At 37.4% G+C, this 21329-nt stretch overlaps 3 protein-coding genes and 1 long non-coding RNA gene across 7 annotated transcripts; 2 read left to right on the top strand and 2 right to left on the bottom strand.

The window, feature by feature from the left end:
- Window positions 1–556: 556 nt before the first annotated feature.
- LOC114821129 (NAC domain-containing protein 54-like) lies at window positions 557–3411 on the top strand. 2 transcript variants are annotated; one of them, XM_029093032.2, is made up of 3 exons: window positions 557–861; window positions 1057–1364; window positions 2720–3411. In XM_029093032.2, exons 1-3 carry the CDS (start codon window positions 705–707, stop codon window positions 3035–3037), a joined length of 783 nt encoding a protein of 260 aa, XP_028948865.1. In that variant the 5' UTR covers window positions 557–704; the 3' UTR covers window positions 3038–3411. The 2 variants fall into 2 exon arrangements, with proteins under 2 accessions (XP_028948865.1, XP_070668548.1); XM_070812447.1 differs by having other exon boundaries at window positions 565–861; window positions 2717–3411.
- LOC114821130 (uncharacterized) lies at window positions 2772–5697 on the bottom strand. Its single transcript, XR_003768548.2, has 3 exons — window positions 5133–5697; window positions 3432–3749; window positions 2772–3100 (listed from the first exon to the last, which is right to left on the bottom strand). It is a non-coding gene; the product is annotated as an uncharacterized lncRNA (long non-coding RNA).
- A 1371-nt stretch (window positions 5698–7068) lies between these two features.
- Window positions 7069–13202, bottom strand: LOC114821077 (protein REVEILLE 7-like). 3 transcript variants are annotated; one of them, XM_070812446.1, is made up of 7 exons: window positions 13184–13202; window positions 9493–9562; window positions 8930–9046; window positions 8704–8815; window positions 8550–8611; window positions 7981–8379; window positions 7069–7885 (listed from the first exon to the last, which is right to left on the bottom strand). In XM_070812446.1, exons 2-7 carry the CDS (start codon window positions 9502–9504, stop codon window positions 7262–7264), a joined length of 1326 nt encoding a protein of 441 aa, XP_070668547.1. In that variant the 5' UTR covers window positions 9505–9562; window positions 13184–13202; the 3' UTR covers window positions 7069–7261. The 3 variants fall into 3 exon arrangements, with proteins under 3 accessions (XP_070668547.1, XP_028948729.1, XP_028948728.1); XM_029092896.2 differs by lacking the exon at window positions 13184–13202 and adding an exon at window positions 9782–10149; XM_029092895.2 differs by lacking the exon at window positions 13184–13202 and adding an exon at window positions 9782–9995 and having other exon boundaries at window positions 9445–9562.
- A 3385-nt stretch (window positions 13203–16587) lies between these two features.
- Window positions 16588–20780, top strand: LOC139191286 (uncharacterized). The gene is made up of 8 exons (XM_070811865.1): window positions 16588–18512; window positions 18607–18873; window positions 18946–19120; window positions 19215–19802; window positions 19996–20065; window positions 20208–20284; window positions 20394–20432; window positions 20691–20780. The coding sequence occupies exons 1-8, from the start codon at window positions 16588–16590 to the stop codon at window positions 20778–20780; spliced, it is 3231 nt and encodes a 1076-aa protein (XP_070667966.1).
- Window positions 20781–21329: the final 549 nt, after the last annotated feature.

Here is a 21329-nt window from a genome sequence, read left to right as displayed (position 1 = left end):
TGACAGCCTTGTTTTGAGTTTTGGTCCAGTAGTACAGTATAACTTTAGATAATTTAGTAACTCAACTCGTTGTCAAAATATGATAAGATACACTGTAACTGTAAATTTATTAAGAAACGTTCAGCCAGAAAGGGATAAGGGGATTGAGCCTTGAAAAAACAAAAGTGAAATTAAGCTACCAAATTAATTAACAAAATATATGATGTGTTGCAAGAGCAAGTGACACATGCTATACTATATTGTGATGAATGTTGAATGTGCGATTGAAATTCACAGTCTAACAACAACGTATTTTGATGATAAATCCTAACATGAGAATGTATGTAATATGTACGAACACACGCATATTTATATGATTTTTGCTTACAAATAAAAATTTTCCTTGGTAAAAACAAATAAGCAAAATTGAAAGATAGGAAAAATTTAAAAACATTCAGTAAGGCCGAGAAGTGTCAATAGGAAGAAGGTTTTGTCTGAGAATCTGGAAAAGGAAAAGTGAGGTCCTGATGAGGAGTGGGGAAAGACCTTAATACAAGGGACTTTCAGTCCTTTTTATACGTGTAGATATATAACATGATCATGATGCCATAAATCATTAGCTAGCTGGCTAGGAGGAGAGAAGGGCGATCGATCGATCGATCGCCAAGGAAACAATCAGTAACAACAAAACTAACTAGCTTGCGCCGTGCTTTGATATCAATTATATGGCGCCAGTGGGATTACCTCCCGGTTTTAGGTTCCATCCAACGGACGAGGAGCTGGTGAATTATTATCTCAAGAGGAAAATCAACGGCCAAGAGATTGAGCTCGACATCATTCCTGAAGTTGATCTCTACAAATGCGAGCCTTGGGAATTAGCAGGTCCTTCATCGATCATCATTGAGTACTTTTACTGTATCAACATCATTATTATTCAAGCAGTATACCATTCATGATAGTTAACTTACTGATTAGCGTTTGAGCGTTATCTTAGCATATGTATAATGCAAATTATGTCATCTATATTTAAATGTATAGTTGTATACAGTTACATATTTGATTGGTGCATCAATGCAGAAAAATCGTTTTTGCCAAGTAGAGACCCCGAGTGGTACTTCTTTGGACCCCGGGATCGAAAATACCCTAATGGATTCAGAACAAACAGAGCAACGAGAGCAGGATATTGGAAGTCGACTGGGAAAGACAGGAGAGTGACGTGCCAGAATCGAGCAATCGGAATGAAGAAGACGCTGGTTTACTACAGAGGCCGAGCCCCTCAGGGCATTCGGACTGACTGGGTCATGCACGAGTATCGCCTCGATGACAAGGACTACTACTGCTCCTCCGACCTCGACACCTCCTCCTCATCATCTGCCGCAATTCAGGTACCATATTCTCCATCAATTTATACACGCTTTGTTTGTGCTCTAAATTAATTAATAATACACACATAAGTATACATATATATACATGTCCACATGTTAATTAGTCAATTGGGAGGATTAAGCATTCTTTGTATCTGTAGCTCATTTTATTTGTCCCAAAATATTCTCATCATCAAATTGATGAGTATGGTGGGATTCAATTAATGATAGGTGCGAGTGTGACTTATAAATTCTAGATGATCACTCACTAATTTATTAATTAGAAGGAACTCACTAGTGTCACCGTTACTGATTATTTAATGAAAAGGAAAGACAAGATGATTAGAATGATTATAGTGAGCTTTAGTTGGGGGAACTACAATTTCACATTGTATTTCAACAATCAAACCATTTATTTTTCAAGTTTTTGTCAAAAATGATCCCTACCAAAATCACACAGAACAGAAACCACAAGACCATTGTTTCAGAGATTTATCTTTTTCCGAAACAGTATACAATATTTTACCTAAAAAGCATGAAGTTCGATGCTTGAGGCGGGGAGAAAAGCATTTTCTTTTTTCATGCTTTTTATTATAATTTTACCTCTTTTGCAGCGTGAGATGCAAAAGCTTGGCTACGCTGCCCCTATAAACTTAATTAACACTCCACTTAAAAGAAAAATTAATCGATTAATTAAAGAGCATAATCAGTCAGAAAGCTTTGGACCATAAGTTAATAGTGTATAATAATGAAAAGTAAAACTATCCACGTAAAACTTGCATGAGTTTGCATTTGCATGCATGGAATTTACGATATTATACTTTAAAAATATATAAATAACGGAATAAAAATAGCTGACAATATTCGTTGCTTGCAGTGGATCACTTAAATCTCTTTTCTTTTTCTAATCAGACAAAAGTACAATCCTCCACAAGATTTAGATATGAATTAATATTCCTTAATTAACTCAAGCTTAATTAAGAATTATGGATTATTATAATGTAATTACGTTTGATCATACAACTAATTAACCACAAAAAGCAGCCTTGCTAGCTCCACATCGATCACTTTCATTTATGTAAGGTGTCGGGGGCTTTTTACTTTATTCCGAACTCCAAAATAATATTAACATGCGTATATTGTTATAAATTATACGAGAATTTTTTTAGTATTTCAGAAATACGGTACACCAAATGACATAATACGAATGGTTTGATATTTGAAAAAAAAAAATTACACTTATATTGTGATATTTGGTGTATTAAACTGTGTTCTAGCAGGACCGACACATTAAAAAATCTCCCATTTTACAATATCATTCCAACTCCTTTACCCTTTGACTAGATAAATTAACAAATATTGAATTTATATAGCAGGATTCTTTTGCATTGTGTCGCGTGTTTAAGAAAAATGGCATTTGCGCGGAGATTGAAGAGCAGCAAGGCCAATCAAGTCATTTAACACTAAATAATATTCATGAACGATCACAAGGTGTAAACAATGATCATTGTGATCAAACCATGTCACCGGAGATTCTGATGGCATCGTCATCGTCGATCTCATGCCTGCAGGAGGAAGATGACAAAGACGATTCCTGGATGCAGTTCATCACAGATGATACGTGGATGCAGTGTTCTTCTAACACCGGTGTCAGTGGTGAAGATCAGCTCTCTCATGTGGCCTTCACAAACTAACTGATCAGTGAAGATGAGTACATGGATGGTTACCGGAATTGGTGTTAATTAACAGTAAATAACCTGAAAATGCATGCATGGACGGATGTAATTTTCAAACAATAAAATACAACATATATATACACGATTTCATGAAGAACACTAGACAAAGTTTGTAAGGTTTGTCACCGTATCTTCATTAATTTGTAGATTAATTATATTAAATTGGCTTTAGCCATTTTATGACGGTTTGGTTTGGTTTGGTTTAGTTTTGTTGGTGGATTCTCTTGAGAGTCAGTTTATCAGATGACCAGTCTAGAGATTTAGTTATTAACCTCTTTCCTGAGGTGATTTGGATGTTACTTGTGGAATAAATATATACAATACATTTTTAACGATTGGATTTTGAAGTTACCTCTTGAATGTCATATCAATCTTCACAGTTTCCACTGCTTGAATTCTGCAGAGCCTACCATGAAGGAACTAGCATTTCGATGCCCACCGACTACTAATTCCTGAGAAGAAAATGCAAAACGCATTTTAGCTTTTCCCAAAGTACTACGTATATGTGCCAGTTAATTCCATGTTTAACAGGCAGAAAGAAAATCCATATGATGAGAGAACACCCTGTGAGATGAGTGTTGTGTCTTCGGTGTCCACACTCCTAAGGCTTATTTTTAGCATTTGGTCATTTTCAAGCTCAGGCACTCTGTATACAACAGCACCAATGCCCCTACAGAGAATTTGAAAGAAAAAAAAAGATAACTAAAATGTAAAATGGAAGGATAGCACCGATTACAATACATCTCAAACAAGTTACTGAATGTGCATTGGGTATCCAGATGGGTGGAACAGTTTGAGTTGAGCTTAATAAAAACTACTGCAGGTGATGGAAGCCATGCTCTGGAAGAGATCAACCACAATAAACAGGCATAAAAAAACAATTCCACATAAAACAAAAAAAATAACATGAATATAGTTCTGAAAAATGAAGATGACAGGATACACCTCATTCGTACTAAGTTTATCCACATTGATTTCAAACTGAAAAACAAGATGAAATCATGAATTGCTAGAATAGTGCATTCAAGGAGTCTAACATGGGTCCAATTAACCAGACTTTTTACCAAGTAAAACAGGAACAAATATAGGCCCCACTGGTTCAACATGCTTCAGTCCTAACATCAGTTTGGTTTTTGGATATAGAGCTTTATCTTTACATCGCATGGTTTCTCCCTTAAAACTTTTACATTTTCTTTCTACAGTTCTTTTAATTGCAAATCCGTTCGCAAATGGAGAAACTACTTCCTCAAATAAAATTCCTTTGCCAAAAATATCATCATCATGAATGCAGCTCTTGAAAAGATTACTACTATGTCGGTGGTTGAAATTCCATTTTTTAGTAAATTACTTGGTCCTCGATTTCTGACCCTGCAAACAGAATGGATTGAAAGGCATGGATTGCAAATCTAAGAAAGGGCAGTTTCTGGAGAATGGAATTCCACAATTGAGTAAACTCTCCTCTATGAGGACACAACTGAGACGTCTCCAATCAGTTGATCTTTCAACTAAGGGGGCATTTTCTCCATTTGAATGAATGAATGAAATTCTGCCACAGTTATATAAATAAACATGATAACTGAGGAACTACCAGTGTCCTATATAAGATGCCACTCCAATGCTATAAAAGGGAAAAAAATGCTATATTCATTGTGCAATTGTTAACACTGCTTTATAGTTTTGTGCATTCAACTTTCTTGGTGGATTTAACTTATAAACTATAAAGACAAGAATTGGAATGTGATAAGCAAAATACATTGTGGCATCACCACAACAGCAGCACTTTTGAAGAAAGCAGAAACAAGGCAAGAAATTCAATAACTTTCACAAAATTCGAACTAGAACCAATGATAAAATCACACTAAATTCAAACTAAAAAAGCCCAAAACTTGCAATCTTAATGCATTGCAGTAATGTAAAGAGTGGCAACATTAAGCGTGCGCCGAACACTATCCAAAGAAAGCAGCTGCTCATTCAAACCAAAAATCAATAAAGCACACAACTTTTCAGTAATTTCAACGCCATCAATTAATGAAGCAAGCAAACTTGAAATTACGTATTGGAACAAAGATGGGTTCAGCCCGACGTCGTACTGAAGGTTCAAATCTTTGAGACCACTACTGAAAGCTTTACTGTTGGGAAGCTTCCACCTCCATAGATCACCATCTTCGATATACTCGAAAGCGATGGTGGCGCCGCACCTGTTCATGTCTACGACGCCGGCCACATTTCCGCCAATGGGGGTTCCAATGGCACTCTTGTGGTGGTCCAAGACCACGACGTTTGGGACCATGGAGGAGATCTTCTGGACAAAACCGGGGGGACCCACGAAGTCGAGGAGGTAGAGGTGGTCGATGTTGGGGAGAGGGAAGTGTTGGGGGGTGATGGGGCTGTAAACGGTGTTGGGGAAAAAGAGGGGTTCGGCAGAGACGGCGGAGAAGTAGATCCGGACAAGAGTAGTGGTACAGCACAGCCGGTCTCCTGTTAACTACCATATTCAACCTTGCCGCAGCGCCGCTCTGCCTCTTCTACCTTCTAAAAATTGATTCAAGTTGGAGGCTTGATGACAGAAAATTTGAGTAATGCTAGGGATTAAACTTGTAAACTAAATTTTGTAAAGTAAATGACGTAGAAGTTGATGAGGAAACATTTATAAACGTACTCATTTTTTATTGATAACACATCATTTAGTTTGCAAATTTATGATGCTTTGCCAATTATCAATGTCAAGCAAGGCTTTCGTTTTGTACCACTGAAGAGAGCTTAAGAAATGCTTTCCAAAATTTTGGACAACTTGTATTAATGGGGAGAATATATCAAGGAGAGTGTATTAATGGTGAGAATGCATTCACCAAGTGAAGCAACAATGCATCGAGGAGAGTGTCATAGGAGAACTAGAGTTTCATAGTAATTTTAAACACTCTGATGATAAAAGGGAGATCTTGGACACTTGGGATTTTGGCTTACTTCTATCAGGGCCCCTTATGAAGAATGGATACCTTGATTGGCAACGTGAAAAAGGTTTCTATCACCTTGTTATGATCATCTAAACCAATGGTGTGCGTAAACTTAGCATGAGCATCAAACATACGATACCACGAGAAGTGTAGGCATCGCATGCTCTGCTCTAACATGATGCCATCATTTCAGCTGCGCTGCCCTGATTGTGACTGTCATTATTTTCAGAAACATGTGTTAGCCTCAGATCATGACCTAAAACTAGCCGGCTACATATCAAAGCGAAATGTGCCAACGTTAGGAGGGAAACCGCTACTAGGTGTAATCTTCTCTTAAATTTTCTACATGCTTTCAATTGGAAATCTTTGCTTATTGGCGTCTAGCTCCAACGACTATAGTCTTTTATACCTGTTCTAGTGTCTAGACAGTCGGTTGTTTTTGAGCTTGAAGAAACATTGAGCTGTTTGTTTTATGAAGATTGTGTCCTGTGTGACTTCAGAAGATTATATGTAGTGAACTGATGATTGCCTTTTGAACCTTCAAAATTTTCTAGTTTATGACGATTGCTGCGCATACCAGCACTCATTTCCAGTATCTTCAGTAGCATCGCTTTATCAGCTCGTCCACATGACATATCAGATATTGAGTCTTTCTTTGCTTCTTGTTTACTCTCTCAGTTTTTGGATGGCAGGGTAATATTTGTTGAAGTTGCAAAGCCGAGATCAGAGCTTCGTCAACCTCCCAAACAAAACCCAAGACGGTATTGAAATGTCAGCCGTAGCCGTGATTGTTGTTTAACATGCAAGTCCTTGGTGCCTTCACTGGTCTGGACTGTCTTGTGTCCACTTTGTTTGAATTCTCATTTTTGTATGCTCTGTTTAACGTATGATTGTATGATTCAATTAACGATGCAAACTTCTCTTTCTCCGTTATGTCAAGGCAAGCAAAAATTCATATGACTGCATAAACTGGAAATGCGAAATCGCTTCCCTGGATTGCATAAACTGCGATCAAGAAACAGTCGAGGAAACGAATAACTATTCAATTGAGGCCTCTAATACTTTCATTTAAAGAATAGGGTTCAAAGAATACACCCAGAAAGGAAGTTACAATTATTGCTTGTTGCAAAACTGCAACATCATCCGACTGGAAGATATCGAATTGTAAACTTTCAATCACAGGCACGTATTGCAATAAACTTGAAAACAGAACATCCGGAATGCAAAACTATGAGCAGACACGAGCCCTTCGCCTGTCCCTCAGGTCTTCATAAACCATGGCAGATGAGTTCTTATTTACATCTGCTAAACATCTTTTGTACGCTGCAAACCCCTTCCGTGAACTGCAGGGCTCCGAACAAGTTTCTTCGCGTAATGAATCGACAGCCTCTATGTGGCTCTCACCTAAACTTTCCACTGCACTATGAAAGGATCTTTCCGTAATTTTAGATGAGTTTTCGTTACATGATCTGACGTGACGGTACGGGAAACCATGATGCATAGCCCACCATGGCAGAGGAGCTTCAGGATTAGGGCTATGTTTTTGGTGTTCCCATTTTGTTGTAGCAACACATGCCGATGAAACCACGTTGCCAACAATCCCACCAAGTGTTAAACTCGTATCTAATTGATCTGATCTTGATATTTGAACAAGCTTATCATTCTCCCTCTCACAGTTGTCTTGTTCCACCTTTGACGTCAATGTCTTAGACTCGTCAGCACCAGGTGGAGATTGTTTCTCCGAGTCTGGTACCAAAACTGTCCTTCCAAAGAGCTTAATGCTCACAGAAGCTCTTATATTGCCGGCATCATCTTCAGTATTCACAGTGTGCTTGGAACCTGGTCTGTAATTCTGGAAATCCAGATCAATACAAGGGCAACCAGAGTCAGAACCCAAAACAGAATAAAGGAATCTAAATTCATAATCAGCATAACAGTTCATCATACCACGGATGGAAATTTTTCCAAATGGACCGATGGCGAGGACCCTTTCACTTCATCAGCGGATGAGTTGGACGCCATGTAATCACTCTCTTTTCCAAAGGGGGATAAGCTTGTAGAGTGCATGTCAGTGGTACATGAAGTCGGGGGTGGAGATATGTTATGCTGGTCGAAAGCTGCAGACCCCAGTACATCTGAATCATATGCAGATAGTACTGAAGTGGGAGATTGTTGGTCTTTCCCTTGAGCTGAAAATTGTGGGGACGGCGACCTTTCTGGTGATCCATTGAGATAATCCACTGATTTACGTGGATAAGGATGCACAGGCTTCCGCTTAGGCCGGGGAGGAGGAATCTCAATCAGTCTGGTGGAGCCTTCGCTAGGACCACATGATTCCTTAGATACCTGAAAGCAAGACAAACCATATTAATACAGTGAAGGATACATGCTAACTAAAAAATACGGCCGAATGATGATTTAATGGCACAGGGTCTTGAATATTTAACTAAAGAAATTTCAGAATCCTGTACATACTATTAAAGGAAATAGGGACTAAGGTCGAATAGGCATTAAACCTTAGAGAAGAACTTTTGAGCATGACTTCGAATTTGAACTGCAGTTTTGGTGCCTACATATTCTGCATAAAGATAAGTTTAACTTCATCGTCAGATGGTGTGAAAGAAACTAGCTCTAGAATATAGATACAGTTATGAGGCATTGAGCTTATACCTTCTATTTGACGCCAACCTCGGCCGTACAATTTCAAGGCTTCAAGGAACTTCTGATGCTCCTCCTCTGTCCATTTTTCTCTTTGTTTTGTAATCGTATACGGTTTCCTAACCTGAAGAAACAAGGCAAAAACAAAGAACCGTTCAGCGAAAATTTGAGTAGGTAGGTACATAAATTTAGGCAAATGGAAACCCCCCTGCAACGAAAGCAATGAAAGGAAGGTGACCTTGGGTGCATGGTCATTGCCAAATGAACAAATCTCCGCATTAGATTGCGCATCACCGTTTGAACTGCAATTTCCAACCGCAACAGAGGCGTTTGAACCTGCGGCTTCAATCTGATCCTATGTCCAAACAAAAAGTCGGGTTGATACTTTTGATTCCAACGTAGTAAAAAAACAAGCGAAAAAGCGTTCATCATTAGTACACAATTCAGTTCGAAAACACGAAACAAAATAATTCTGCACGAGTTTGAAGACATAAAAAACGAGCCGCATCGCATTACTAACCCACTACAGACTAGAGAAATCAGGCAAATTGCCTGATCTTGTTACCAGAAACACAATCAATCCAAGAAAACATATTCATTAATTGATCATAAACTTAATAACTGTGAATAAGGCAACAACTGCATCAAAGTCTAATCTTGATTTGAGACATCTATCTAAGCGTGCATCGAATCGAAAGCCAAATTCCTCAACTTTTGGAACAAATTGTACCAATAAAGTATTCACTCACACACCATGATCAAATTCCGACCAACATAGTAACACAGATTGCTTTTGCATACCTCAACTGCCATTGCTGCTCAAATCAAACAGAACAAGTCCGACACGTTTACTCCCAACCAAACCTGTAATCTGAGAAATTGATTCCCAACAAATCAAAACAGAATTTCATCAATTGGATATTCCCCTGAATCTAAATTAATAAATAAATAAATAAAACAAATTATTTATGAACATATAAGGTTAAATAAGAACCAAGAATCAAACTTTATGAACAATTATTTTTCTGAAAAAAGAAAAGAAAAGAAAAGATTTTTATGGGAAAATAAAGCGGATCAATCAGAAGCTTACCTGAAATGGTATTTGAAAGACTGAAAATAAACTTTGTCTCGACAGTTTTCTAAGTGGGAGAGAAAACTGAAAATAAACTTTCCGGAGAAACAAACAAACGGATTCCGCCGTCGGATTGCCGGAAAATACAAGAAAACAGAAAATCCGAATCGAGAGGAGGAGAGGAAGGAGGATGTAAAGAGATGAGAAGAAGGAAATGGGGGAGTCGAGAAGAAGCGCACAAGGAAACCCAGAGTTAAATGGAGGAGGAAGAAAGTAAAACCAGGGGCTGCCACGTCAGAGTCAGACTGAGAATATTAATTTCAATTTAATTGTTTGAGAAAATAAAAAAGGATATTTAACAAGTTTGGGAAGGAAAGGAAAACTCTGGAAGGGAGTGGCGGAATGGGGAAGTCTTGTGGCTGAGAACGCAGGGGGCCCACGGACACCCGGCACTTTCTAGTGCTCCGTCTCCGACCTTTTCGGCTTTTCTCCCATATTAACAAAACCCCACAAAAAATCCGCATTTTATTTTATTTTTTCTTGATATTCTTGTGGAAGATATTTAATCTCCCCAATACTCAAACACAGATTCGGATAATTACTACAAGATTGAGTCTTTTCACACCAATTAGATATTTCCATCCTATATTCCAAAAAATACACTCGTCACTATCTCATGTTTTACTATTATTTTTCAGAGCTGCTATTGGTATTTTAAAATAATTCTTGTACTTTTATGATTAAATATTATAGTCATGTGATACAAAATTAAATATGTCACATCTTAGTTTGGATCCCCACCACATTCCGGTTCGATTCCGTCATAACACGATATTGTCTGTTTTGGATTCAGACCCCGCTTTCACGGTTTTGTTTATGAAACTCACCCGAGCAGAACTTCCTAATGGGTCACCTATCCTAAGAATGCTCTGACCCCTTTCTTGCTTAACTTTGAAGTTCTTACGGAACCTGAAGCCAGTGAGCTCCCAAAAGGCCTAATGCTAGGTAGAGATAGGAATATACATATAAGGCTTACATGATCTTCACTCCTGGGCGATGTGAGATTTTACAAAATATACAGTGATATATTTACATTCAAATATGAAAATTTAAACTCATTTATAGCAAGTCAAATCAAATATAAACTATCTAACTATAAATAAAGAAGAATACAACTTGTTCTAATAAGTGAAATAAATGATAATATCTCCAATAAAATGAAGAAAATATCTAAGCCACAAGAAACAAAAGGAGAGACGAAGAGTGGAAAGTGCAAGTGGTGTCCATTCGGCCTTCAATCTTGATCATATAATAAAAGATTCGACAGATACATAGATATATTAAGATATTTATATTATATGAAAGTGATTTTTGGTTGTAATTTTACTAAAAAAAATTAGAGGAGACGTGGGGAGGTGAGTGCGTGACGAACTGAGTGGTCCCTACTTAACCTTTATCTGCGCTTTTTGACACATCAGCTGCTCTTTATTTCGTGTCTTCCTTATTTAAACTACGACCGCAAACCCCGCCGCCCACCGCCATTCTCTTTCTATTTGTCCAACCAAATATTCATATTGACAAAAAAAAAAACTAATAATTCTATTTTGTAAGAGATTGTTAGTAACACTCCAAAAATCTCATTTTACATTTTAAAATTTCGATATTAGGAAAGAAAAATATATTTTTCAGGAGTTTTAAATCAGATTTTTGAAATGCCAATAATACTTCCCTTTTTTTATTTCTACGAACATCTTATTCACTATGTTTTTTTTTTTTGGCTAGTGTTATACAAACAATTTTACTGAGTAAACCCAACACCCTCTCGAGACTTAACTCTTTTAGTTTTATACAAACTATTTAAAAAGTTAATTAAATTACAAACTCTTAGTAATTTGTTTAAAATATTGCATTACCTTTTTAATACATTCAATCTTATCTACACTAAAAAATATGAGAGTGAGCTAAATTTAACAGTGGATTAGTCTATTACCACTATTTTGAGTACAAAAATAATGGACTAATCGTAATAATTTCGTTCAAATTCGTTTTTGACGATAATCAAGCATAACAACATACAAGTAAAAAGAAACGTTACTAAATTATAATATTAGGTGATAAAATATTTTGTTATTAAAAGGGAAGTGTTATTGGCACTCTAAAAATCTCATTCTACACTTCTCACACGTGTATTTTTCTTTTCAAATATAAAAAATTTAACAATGTATAATAAATTTTTTAGAATGACAATAATAATTCCCTATTAAAAGTGCATTAGTATAATAAAATTTTTAGAATGACAATAATAATTCCATATTAAAAGTGCATTAATATTTGACTCCAGATGAAACTGGCTTTAATAATAGGGAACTTTAATAAAAAGCACCTGGTACTGTTCACTTTAACGAAAAATCACATTTTTACACTAAAAAGTCAATCTTGATACTATTCACTTTACCTTTTATTTTGTCCTTATCACTAAAACTCAAAACTTTCAAGCATTTTTCATTAGTTTTCCTTTAATAATAATCAAAAGAATGCAATAGAAAGCCTAATTACTTGGTGAGAGTGGAACCCACCTAATACTATTTAGGCCAAAAACTTAGAAAGATAAAGATAAAAAAGAAAAATTAAATAAAGAAATCATGAAATCATGAAATTCTGCAACCACAAGTTTCTAGCTTTCTAATTTCTTGGTTAGTTGGGTTCATGTTTGACCTGCAAACGACAATTGACACGTGCCCTGCAAACCCATTCACATTTTCAAAAGGAGAAATAACCATCACCCATAGAGATTGAAGTATACGGAAACGCGGTCTAACGCACCAAGTGTTAAGAAATTTTGTAATACTTACTATAATGGACTATATTCTTAGTATATTGATTTTTTTTTTAACACGAGTTTGCGTTTATAAAAATACTACATTTTTGTATATTGAACAATATTATAAGTAGCGTACAAAGTATTTAGCATAACACGTGCAAATAAAATGTGATGTATATATTTATAATACACACTCTTAATAAATCACATAAAATGAAAAATGCAGTACATGCATGTCTAACGTTATCGTTGTTTTGTGAAATTAATTATTTGGAAACAACATTGTTATTTCATATTAAGGAAGAAGAAAAAAAAATGAAGAATGTTGCCATTAAAAATTTAAAATATTTGGTTTGTAAAGTATACTAGCAAGAATCTAATCAATTATAAAATTGTATAAATTAAATGCATTCTTTAGGAAGGAAATGACAAACTCAAGTACGTTATTGAGTTTCATGTAGATTTCTCTATAGGAGTTATCACATTTTCGTAACAAAATGTTTCCGAAGACGCGTGCATGCCAAACACAAACACGTACGAGAATGAGAATGAAATCTCATGTTCAATCTCGAACCCCATTCTTGTAAAACAAATGCTACCTTTGAGTGTGTTTTTTTTGAGTCTGGCTGTGCTGAAGTTGGAGAGGGATCACCAGCTTCTTTCTTAGCGAGCTCAAGTAATAGATTAGTCTGTGTGTATATTTTGGATGTTTCGTATGCTATCATTATATATACACATATGATCATCTGCATATGTATGATTGGTTGTTTGGTTGCCTGACTTGTCGCGCTCGCTGGCACTTGATAATCCTCTCCCAACTCAAAGCCAACCAATCGCCTGTGGGGTTTAGATCGAACAAAATCCATCGGCACTGTCACATGGTTTTGATAATATCACTACTAGAATTTGCCTCATAGGCCACCATTTTTTTCCCACCCTTTGCAATTGGTGGCCATATATGTAAAGTTGCTACTCTTACAATTTTTTGGTGGCTTTACCATGGGATGCCACTGATGTTGGTCGCCTTCAAGATTCAGCCACCAATCATTGGTGGCTGTTAAATATTTTTATTTCTTAAATTGTATTTCCTTCTACTTTTTAATTTCATATGTATTTTTTAATTTATTTTGTGTGGTAGGGCAGGTTAATTTTTTTGTTTATAAAGCTGGGATATATCTTTGCTTATCAGGACCTACGGATGCACATCTAATACAAAAGGGAGATAGAGCCAAAACCCATAGAAGGACAGAGCCTTCGACCCTACTCGCATGTATCGGCCATTATTGCATCAGTGATGAAGTCGACCGGTTCTGCGAACCAGTCCCAGTCGGGCAATGCGGACAGGGCGTAGCGGACAAGAAGCTTAGTGGCCTCGTTTAGTTGGCGACTTGAGGGGTCAACGGAAGTCCGCTCCCACGCGGCTGGGTATTTGCTTCGCATACCTTGCCCTGTCAATTTCTCAGCAAATTAAGCTCCTCAGTTCATTATTTATTATCAGCTGGGTTTCTTGCAATCAATTTGGGGTTGCAACCAACTGGATTGATTTTGGGGAGTCTAAACAGGTAATTTTGTGTTCCACAAATTCAATATTCAGCATTTTTTAGACTAAACATTTCAATTTGTTTATTATGTCTGCGATTCTGTTGGAGTTTTTTGTTAGTTCAGTTTGAAGTGCTTCTTCTATCTGTTCAAGTTGGAACAATCTGGAAACCATACAGGGTTTAAGCCTATTATTGTTATCTATCTGTTGCTAGTCCTACTTGTGTTTTATGTTGTGCATTGCAGTAGTTTAGGACCACTTTACGATGTAATCTAGCGGATGATAGTTATTACCGGGGGTGGGGGAATAAATTCATAACTGAGGTCAATGCTAAATATTGTCATCGAGCAAGTTGAATGGCAGTGTTGTTATAAGCCATTTAGTGTACGATTTAGGCAACAGATGTCTTGTGGTTCTGTAATTTGGAAGATGGGTACACAACGAGAGTTTCGCAAGTGTGGTGACTGCTAAATATTGGGATTGAGTGAGTTGATCCGTTAATTGACACAACTAATAGTGGTGGTTTCTTGTAAGCCATTTGGTGTCAACGGCAACATCTATCTTGTGGTTCTGTATTTTGAAGATGGGCTATGGACAAGTGTTTTCCTCTACATGATCTTGTGTGATGTTATCAATTTCCACATAATTAGGATCTTCTTTGGTCTGGTTATAGAAAGGGTGAAACCTTTTGTTTTGCTCCTTCTAGTTTCTATATCTACCAATCCGCTTTGACTTGCGTCATATTATTGTAGTGAATATTGGGTTTTCTGAGTTCTGTACTTTCTGCTATGATACCATTTTACTCGTTTGTTTTTCTTCTTAAGCAAAAAGTAGCTCTAATGATACAAGCTTACCGTACATATTACACGTCTTGACAACTGCTAGACTTGAATTTTGTAAGGCGAATGAGTTGGTTTAGTAGCTAGGATGTCGACTCGGGTCCATCTGCCTGGTTTAGAAAGTGTTTAGCACGAAGTTACTGTTTGTTTCAGTGTTGACAAGTTTTATTGTTTTCTGTTTTTAGAGTAATTGAGTCTGTTATTTTGGGCTTGGCTTTTTTTCCTTTTGAATTGGGACTTTTTTATCGAACAGGATGTTGGTCTCAATTTCATTTTTCCTGTGGCTGTTCAATTTATCCTGGGAAGAAAAAAATTTACTATAAATTTTTACAATGTCTTGGATTGTGAAAGTGATGATATACCTTCATTATTTGCAGGGACAAAGTTCTTTGTTGTCTCTGAGCCTGGGACACAGCACATGGAAGGTCTCTTGAAACATATCTATGAGCTGTACACGGATTACGTCTTGAAGAATCCCTTCAACTCCACTTCAAGGTTCCTGCATCTCTTCCTGTCCCTAACTTCTTCCGCACCTAATTTTATAAGCTTCAGGGAAATATTTGCAATCTAGTGCTTAAGCCTATCTATCTGTTTATTTATTTTAACTTGTGTTTCAGTTGTTTTTAGAAAGAATACAATTCAAATGCTTGCCTGATTATTTGGTAAAAGTGCTTTTCTGTGAATAATCATTTCTTAACTGTGCTTTTCTGTGAATAATCATTTGGTAAATATATCTTCCTTCAATTCGTGCCTTTTTATCAAATGGTGCAAATCAAGATATGTGAGGTTTTGAACAATGGACTTTTAACCATTCTAGAATGGAACACTTAAACCTCTATACATAGATACAAATTTGGAATGAAACACGATTCACATTCCTACAAATACTATACAAATGTTGTATACAAAACATACTAAATACCTCTACATTTTAAACTAATGACTGCCTGACCGACATTACTCAGTATATGAACTTTTTCCTTAACTTCTTTTGGTGACTTTTATGACCTTTTTACTATCCCATGCACCCTAAAATCCTGTGCAAGACTCATATATACAATGTCACTCATAAATGCGATTGGAGTTGTTTTCCCACTTACAAAAATTGATTTCTAAAATAATATACTCTCCCTTGCAGTTGCTTATGTAAATTCTGTCCATATAGTATTCACATACTATATTTACTTAATTTGTTTACGTTACATATTTTACTTGCCTTTTTCATCTTTAGGCACCTTGTTGTTCCAATTCTAGAAACTATTGATTATACTCAGTGATGATGGACAAAAGTTGGGCCTCTTTCAATCTGTTTACAGAGGATTACAGAACAGGGCTAGCAAAATTTATCTCAAACTCATTGGAAGTTGCTTCTCATGAGGGGAACATCAAATGTCCGTGTGCTAAATGCTTGAATAGGTTCTGGTTGAGTAATAAAGAAGTCGAAGCGCATCTAATTGTTGAAGGTATGGACCGTTCATACTTGCAAGGCTCGTGGGTATGGCATGGAGAGACATTTGGTGACCCTCTTCCAAGTAGCGAAGCTGCATAACAACTTGCTGCTATTAATACTCCTCATTCTGAACTACGCCCCTTGCTTGAAGATATTTTCTCTGGTCCCAGTGTGATGGGTGGCATGCCTATTAATAATCACAGCGAGCAGGAAGCTTCAATACCTGCATATGCACGTAAGTTTGAAGCCATGGTGCAAGATGCAAATACGGAATTATATCCGGGATGTGGTATGAAGAAAATGGATTTCCTAATACGAGTATTTCAAAACAAGTGCTTATATGGGTGCAGTGAAAGTGCAGTACAAGCTAATCTTCAGCTTCTCAAACATATACTCCCAAATGGTCATTCTTTACCGAAGAAGGTGATGAGTACAAAGGGATTGCTGAAAAAATTCATGTTGCCTCACCAAAAGATCCATGCATGTGAAAATGACTGCATGTTGTATTGGAAACATAACAGTGGTTTAGATGTTTGTCCTACATGTGGTGTGTCTAGATATACAACCGAGGTAGATGACACAGCGCCAAGCAGTAAAAAGAGAATACCTCGGAAGGTGCTAACATATTTTCCTATTACACCCCGCTTGCAACGGCTTTACATGTCTCGACACACCAGTGAAGATATGTGTTGGCATGGTCTTTCTCGGCCCGAGGATGGCTACTTAAGACATCCAGCTGATTCCTTTACATGGAAGCAATTAGATTTGAAATTTCCAACATTTGGTGAGGAAATGCGCAATGTACGTCTTGGGTTGGCAAGTGATGGATTCAACCCCTTCGGAAAATGCAGCACCGACTATAGCACATGGCCAGTATTGTTGACCATATACAATTTACCACCTTGGTTGTGTATGAAATCACCTTTCATATTGATGGCTTTGTTAATACCGGGCAAAGAATCTCCGGGAAATGATATTGATGTATACCTTCAACCATTAATAGACGAGCTGAAGGTATTGTGGACCTCCGGGGTTCCCACTTATGATACGTTTAGGCAAGAGACCTTCACCTTACGAGCAGCTGTTTTGTGGACTATTAGCGACTTCCCCGCCTATGGGAACTTGTCTGGTTGGAGCACACATGGGAAATTAGCATGTCCTCATTGCAATTACAACACCGAGTCGACATATCTCAAAAAGGGTAGGAAATATTGTTATAGGGGTCACCGTCGTTTCTTGCCCATGTCACATGTTTTTCGTCGACAAAGGAAAGCCTTTAATCTTTCTGACGAAAGAGAGCAAGCACCTTCCCCTATGACCGGACGTGAATGCCTTCGGCGGTTGTCCACTTTACGGTTCAAATATGGTAAGACGCCACGGAAACTGGTTGGAGACAAAAGACCACCACCTACACCAACGGTTGGGCCATGGAAGAAACATAGTATTTTCTTCCAATTGCGGTATTGGGAACATCTTCTCCTTCGACACTGCCTTGATGTCATGCACATTGAAAAAAATGTAACTGAAAGTTTGGTTGCAACGCTGCTGGGTATTGTTGGGAAAAGCAAGGATAACATGAATGCAAGGTTGGACTTGGAATTGATGGGCATGAAACCGGAGTTGCAGATCAAATTTGTCAATGGAAAGCCAAAGATGCCTCCCGGTGCATATACTATGAAACCATTAGAGAAGGAATTGTTTTGCAAGGTCTTAGCCTCAATAAAAGTGCCTGACAATTACTCGTCCAATATTTCACGTCTTGTGCATGTAAGGGAAAAGATCATAAGGGGACTTAAAAGTCATGATTGGCACGTTTTAATGCAGCAGTTCCTTCCAATTGCCATACGCAAAAGCCTCCCATCTGGGACTGCACAGATAGTATTAGAACTAAGTGCATTCTTCAGACATTTGTGTACTAAAAAAGGGTCAGTGGAAGGCTTTCGCAAACTTACACCCAAAATAATGATGATCCTATGCCAATTGGAAAGGATATTACCCCCTGCGTTCTTTGTCGTCAGTCTTCACCTCACAATACATCTTGCCGAGGAAGCTGCACTTGCAGGTCCGGTGCACTACAGATGGATGTACCCAATTGAGAGGTATTCCTTAACTTTTAGTATGTTTCTATAGGTATTACATCTGTGCATCATACTATTTAGAACATCAATTTTGATGTTGTACTATTTAAATTAGGTTCCTGCTTACGTTGAAGAAGTATGTTAGAAATAAAAATCGACCAGAGGGAAGCATGACCCAAGGATATCTGGCTGAGGAGTGCTTGTCTTTTTGTGCGATGTACTTGGAAGGCGTGGAAACACGTTTGAACCGTCCAAGCCGAAATGCAAATATATTACGGCCTGACCATGAGGGCGACTTTGACATATTTTGTGCCACCGGCCATTCACTTGGTATACGGGAAGATTATCATCTTGACAACCACGATTGGGAGATTGCACGATCGTATGTTTTAGCCAATTGTGATAAGTCAATGGCATATAGGAGGTGATTAAACTTAAATGTTATAAACTGCAGTTCAATGGCACCAACTTCTGAAACTCTACTGTTGGTTCTACAGAGTGACATTGACTTTATTTTCACCTACAGAAGTTACGTGGAAAATGCTCAAAAAACTCGAGGAATGCGTGTAACCATGCTAGAAGCAGAGAAAGAAGCTATTAAATCCTTCCCAGATTGGTTCGAAAACCATGTTAGTACGGAATAAGTTAATTCTGTGTGTACTGGTTTCCTATTTAGCTTCCAATTCTTAACTATGCATATGAACCTGGGTGTAAATTGTGTAGGTTAATCAATTGCAACAATCAGGTGATCCAAGTGCAACTGACGACTTGGTGGCGCTTGCTAATGGACCTAGTAAGTGGTGTCGGAGATATAAGACTTTTGTATGTAATGGGTTCAGGTTCAAAGTAAGAGGCACACAATCCAATGGGAACTACCAAAACTATGGTGTTTTCCTACAGTCTGATGTTCCAAGTTATGCTGGCCCACGTGACCGGAACCCTGTTACCAGTTTGGTAGACTACTATGGGGTTCTGACTGATGTATTTGAAATCAAGTACCATATGGAACACACGGTGGTTTTATTCAAGTGCAACTGGTTTAATGGCACTTCCAGAAATACTGGTAAGGGAGTAAAAACAGACAGATATGGCTTTAGATTGGTTAACTTCAATAAGATGTCGTCTACGAGTGACCCCTTCATTCTCGCATCACAAGCACTACAAGTGTTCTATGTACAAGACCCAACAGATATAGAATGGCATGTTGCAATCAAAACGAGACCACGCGATTTCTTTGATATGTCCTCAACACATGATGATGATCCGTGCGATGGACAGGATGTGGAACATGCAACTGGTGATAATGATGAGGTTCGAGTTAGAATCGATGTAGATGCCCAAGACTTTGAAGAATGCCTGTAAAAGCATCTAACTTTTGATGAAGGTAATAGTTATAGGAAGTATTGATTCGATGTAGAAGCTCATCCATGTTCTCTCAAATTATATAGTTGAACTGTCTTTCGATCTGACCCTTGTTATGGTATGTTGTTACTTATTGTTTCAGGTCATTCAAAAAACGATGAGGTCTGTTTTGATCAACGATTTGTATTCTGAGATTCATCGACTCAAGCAAGGTTGTTAACTGATTCCAGCGTTGATGTGCTCTCTATATCTCTCTCTCCATATAATTTTTTTGTTTGACAGGTTATTTAATTATTCCTTATTGTTACTTTGCTGCAGGCTAAAATGTATGACATGTTTCTTATGTTCATTCAGAGGCATATACTGCCACAGAGAAGAATGGAATATATATACCACGACATCGTTATGTTAGTGAAGAAGCAGAGAAGAAGGTCTTATTCTTGTCATTGAACTGAATTATGGACTGGTTTTCCTACGTTCACAACTGACTGGTTACTAACTTCATTAACTCTTTATGTACTGTACGCAATGTCTGAAAAGATAGAGCGGATGAAACTTGATTATGATTCAAAACACAAGGTATCTCCATCAACATTTCATTCCTTTCTTTTTTAATAATATTGACTACAGGGTGAGAACTAATATGAACGTTAACATTGGCCTGAGAGTAGAAATTGCTGGAGCTTCAGGAACTTTACAGTTGTGAGCAACTTTTGGCTGTACAATTGAATGCTTAACTTGTGAAAACTGAGGTAATACATTTGTAATATCGACTTACAGAGTGTCCTTTATTCTTTCTGCTCTCGTTCTGAGATAATTAAACACTTTATACTTCAGAAAAAGCTTGAGGAAACTGGACATGCACTGTATGGTCTTGAGGACAAGCATTTGAAGCAAATGCGTCCATCAAAGAGCAGGAATTTGTGATAGTTAATCTCCTCAAATCGGGTGAGCAAAGTTGTTTGCTAAAACAACTTGTCGTGTCACCATCTGCATTTTCAGACCATAGATAGATTCTCTCCATTTCATCTTACTTTGAAGTTATACAGTCGACATTCATGATTATTGTACAATAGTTCATGTTAAATGTTTGGCATATATTAACTTTCATGCTGGAAGGTACATTTAAATGACTCTTGCTTACTATTATTGCATTGTTAACTTTGAAAGAAATCACTCGATGGGCGTGCAATTGAGCTAAGAGCAGAGCTAGATAATGCTGCATCAGATGTGTCCAGTTTATTTGCAAAAATTGGTTTGTATTATTATTTTTTTTGTTCTTCTTTGATCTCCCTCAAAACTCTAGGTTATTTATTTTCTGACCATGGATGGTGTTGTACAGCGCAAGGACAAAATTTAAGATGGAAACCGGATACTAGTCCAGAAATTTCAGTCCCAATTAACTCAGCAGCTTGAAGTCTTGCATAAGACTCTGGCAGGGAAGCATAACACAACAGGAGCAACAATTAAAAGATA

Source organism: Malus domestica, chromosome 14 (genome assembly GCF_042453785.1).
Source record: "Malus domestica chromosome 14, GDT2T_hap1".
Taxonomy (NCBI): Eukaryota; Viridiplantae; Streptophyta; class Magnoliopsida; order Rosales; family Rosaceae; genus Malus; species Malus domestica.
Note: the sequence above shows the minus strand (reverse complement) of the source record. Positions and strands in the feature narration are given on the sequence as shown.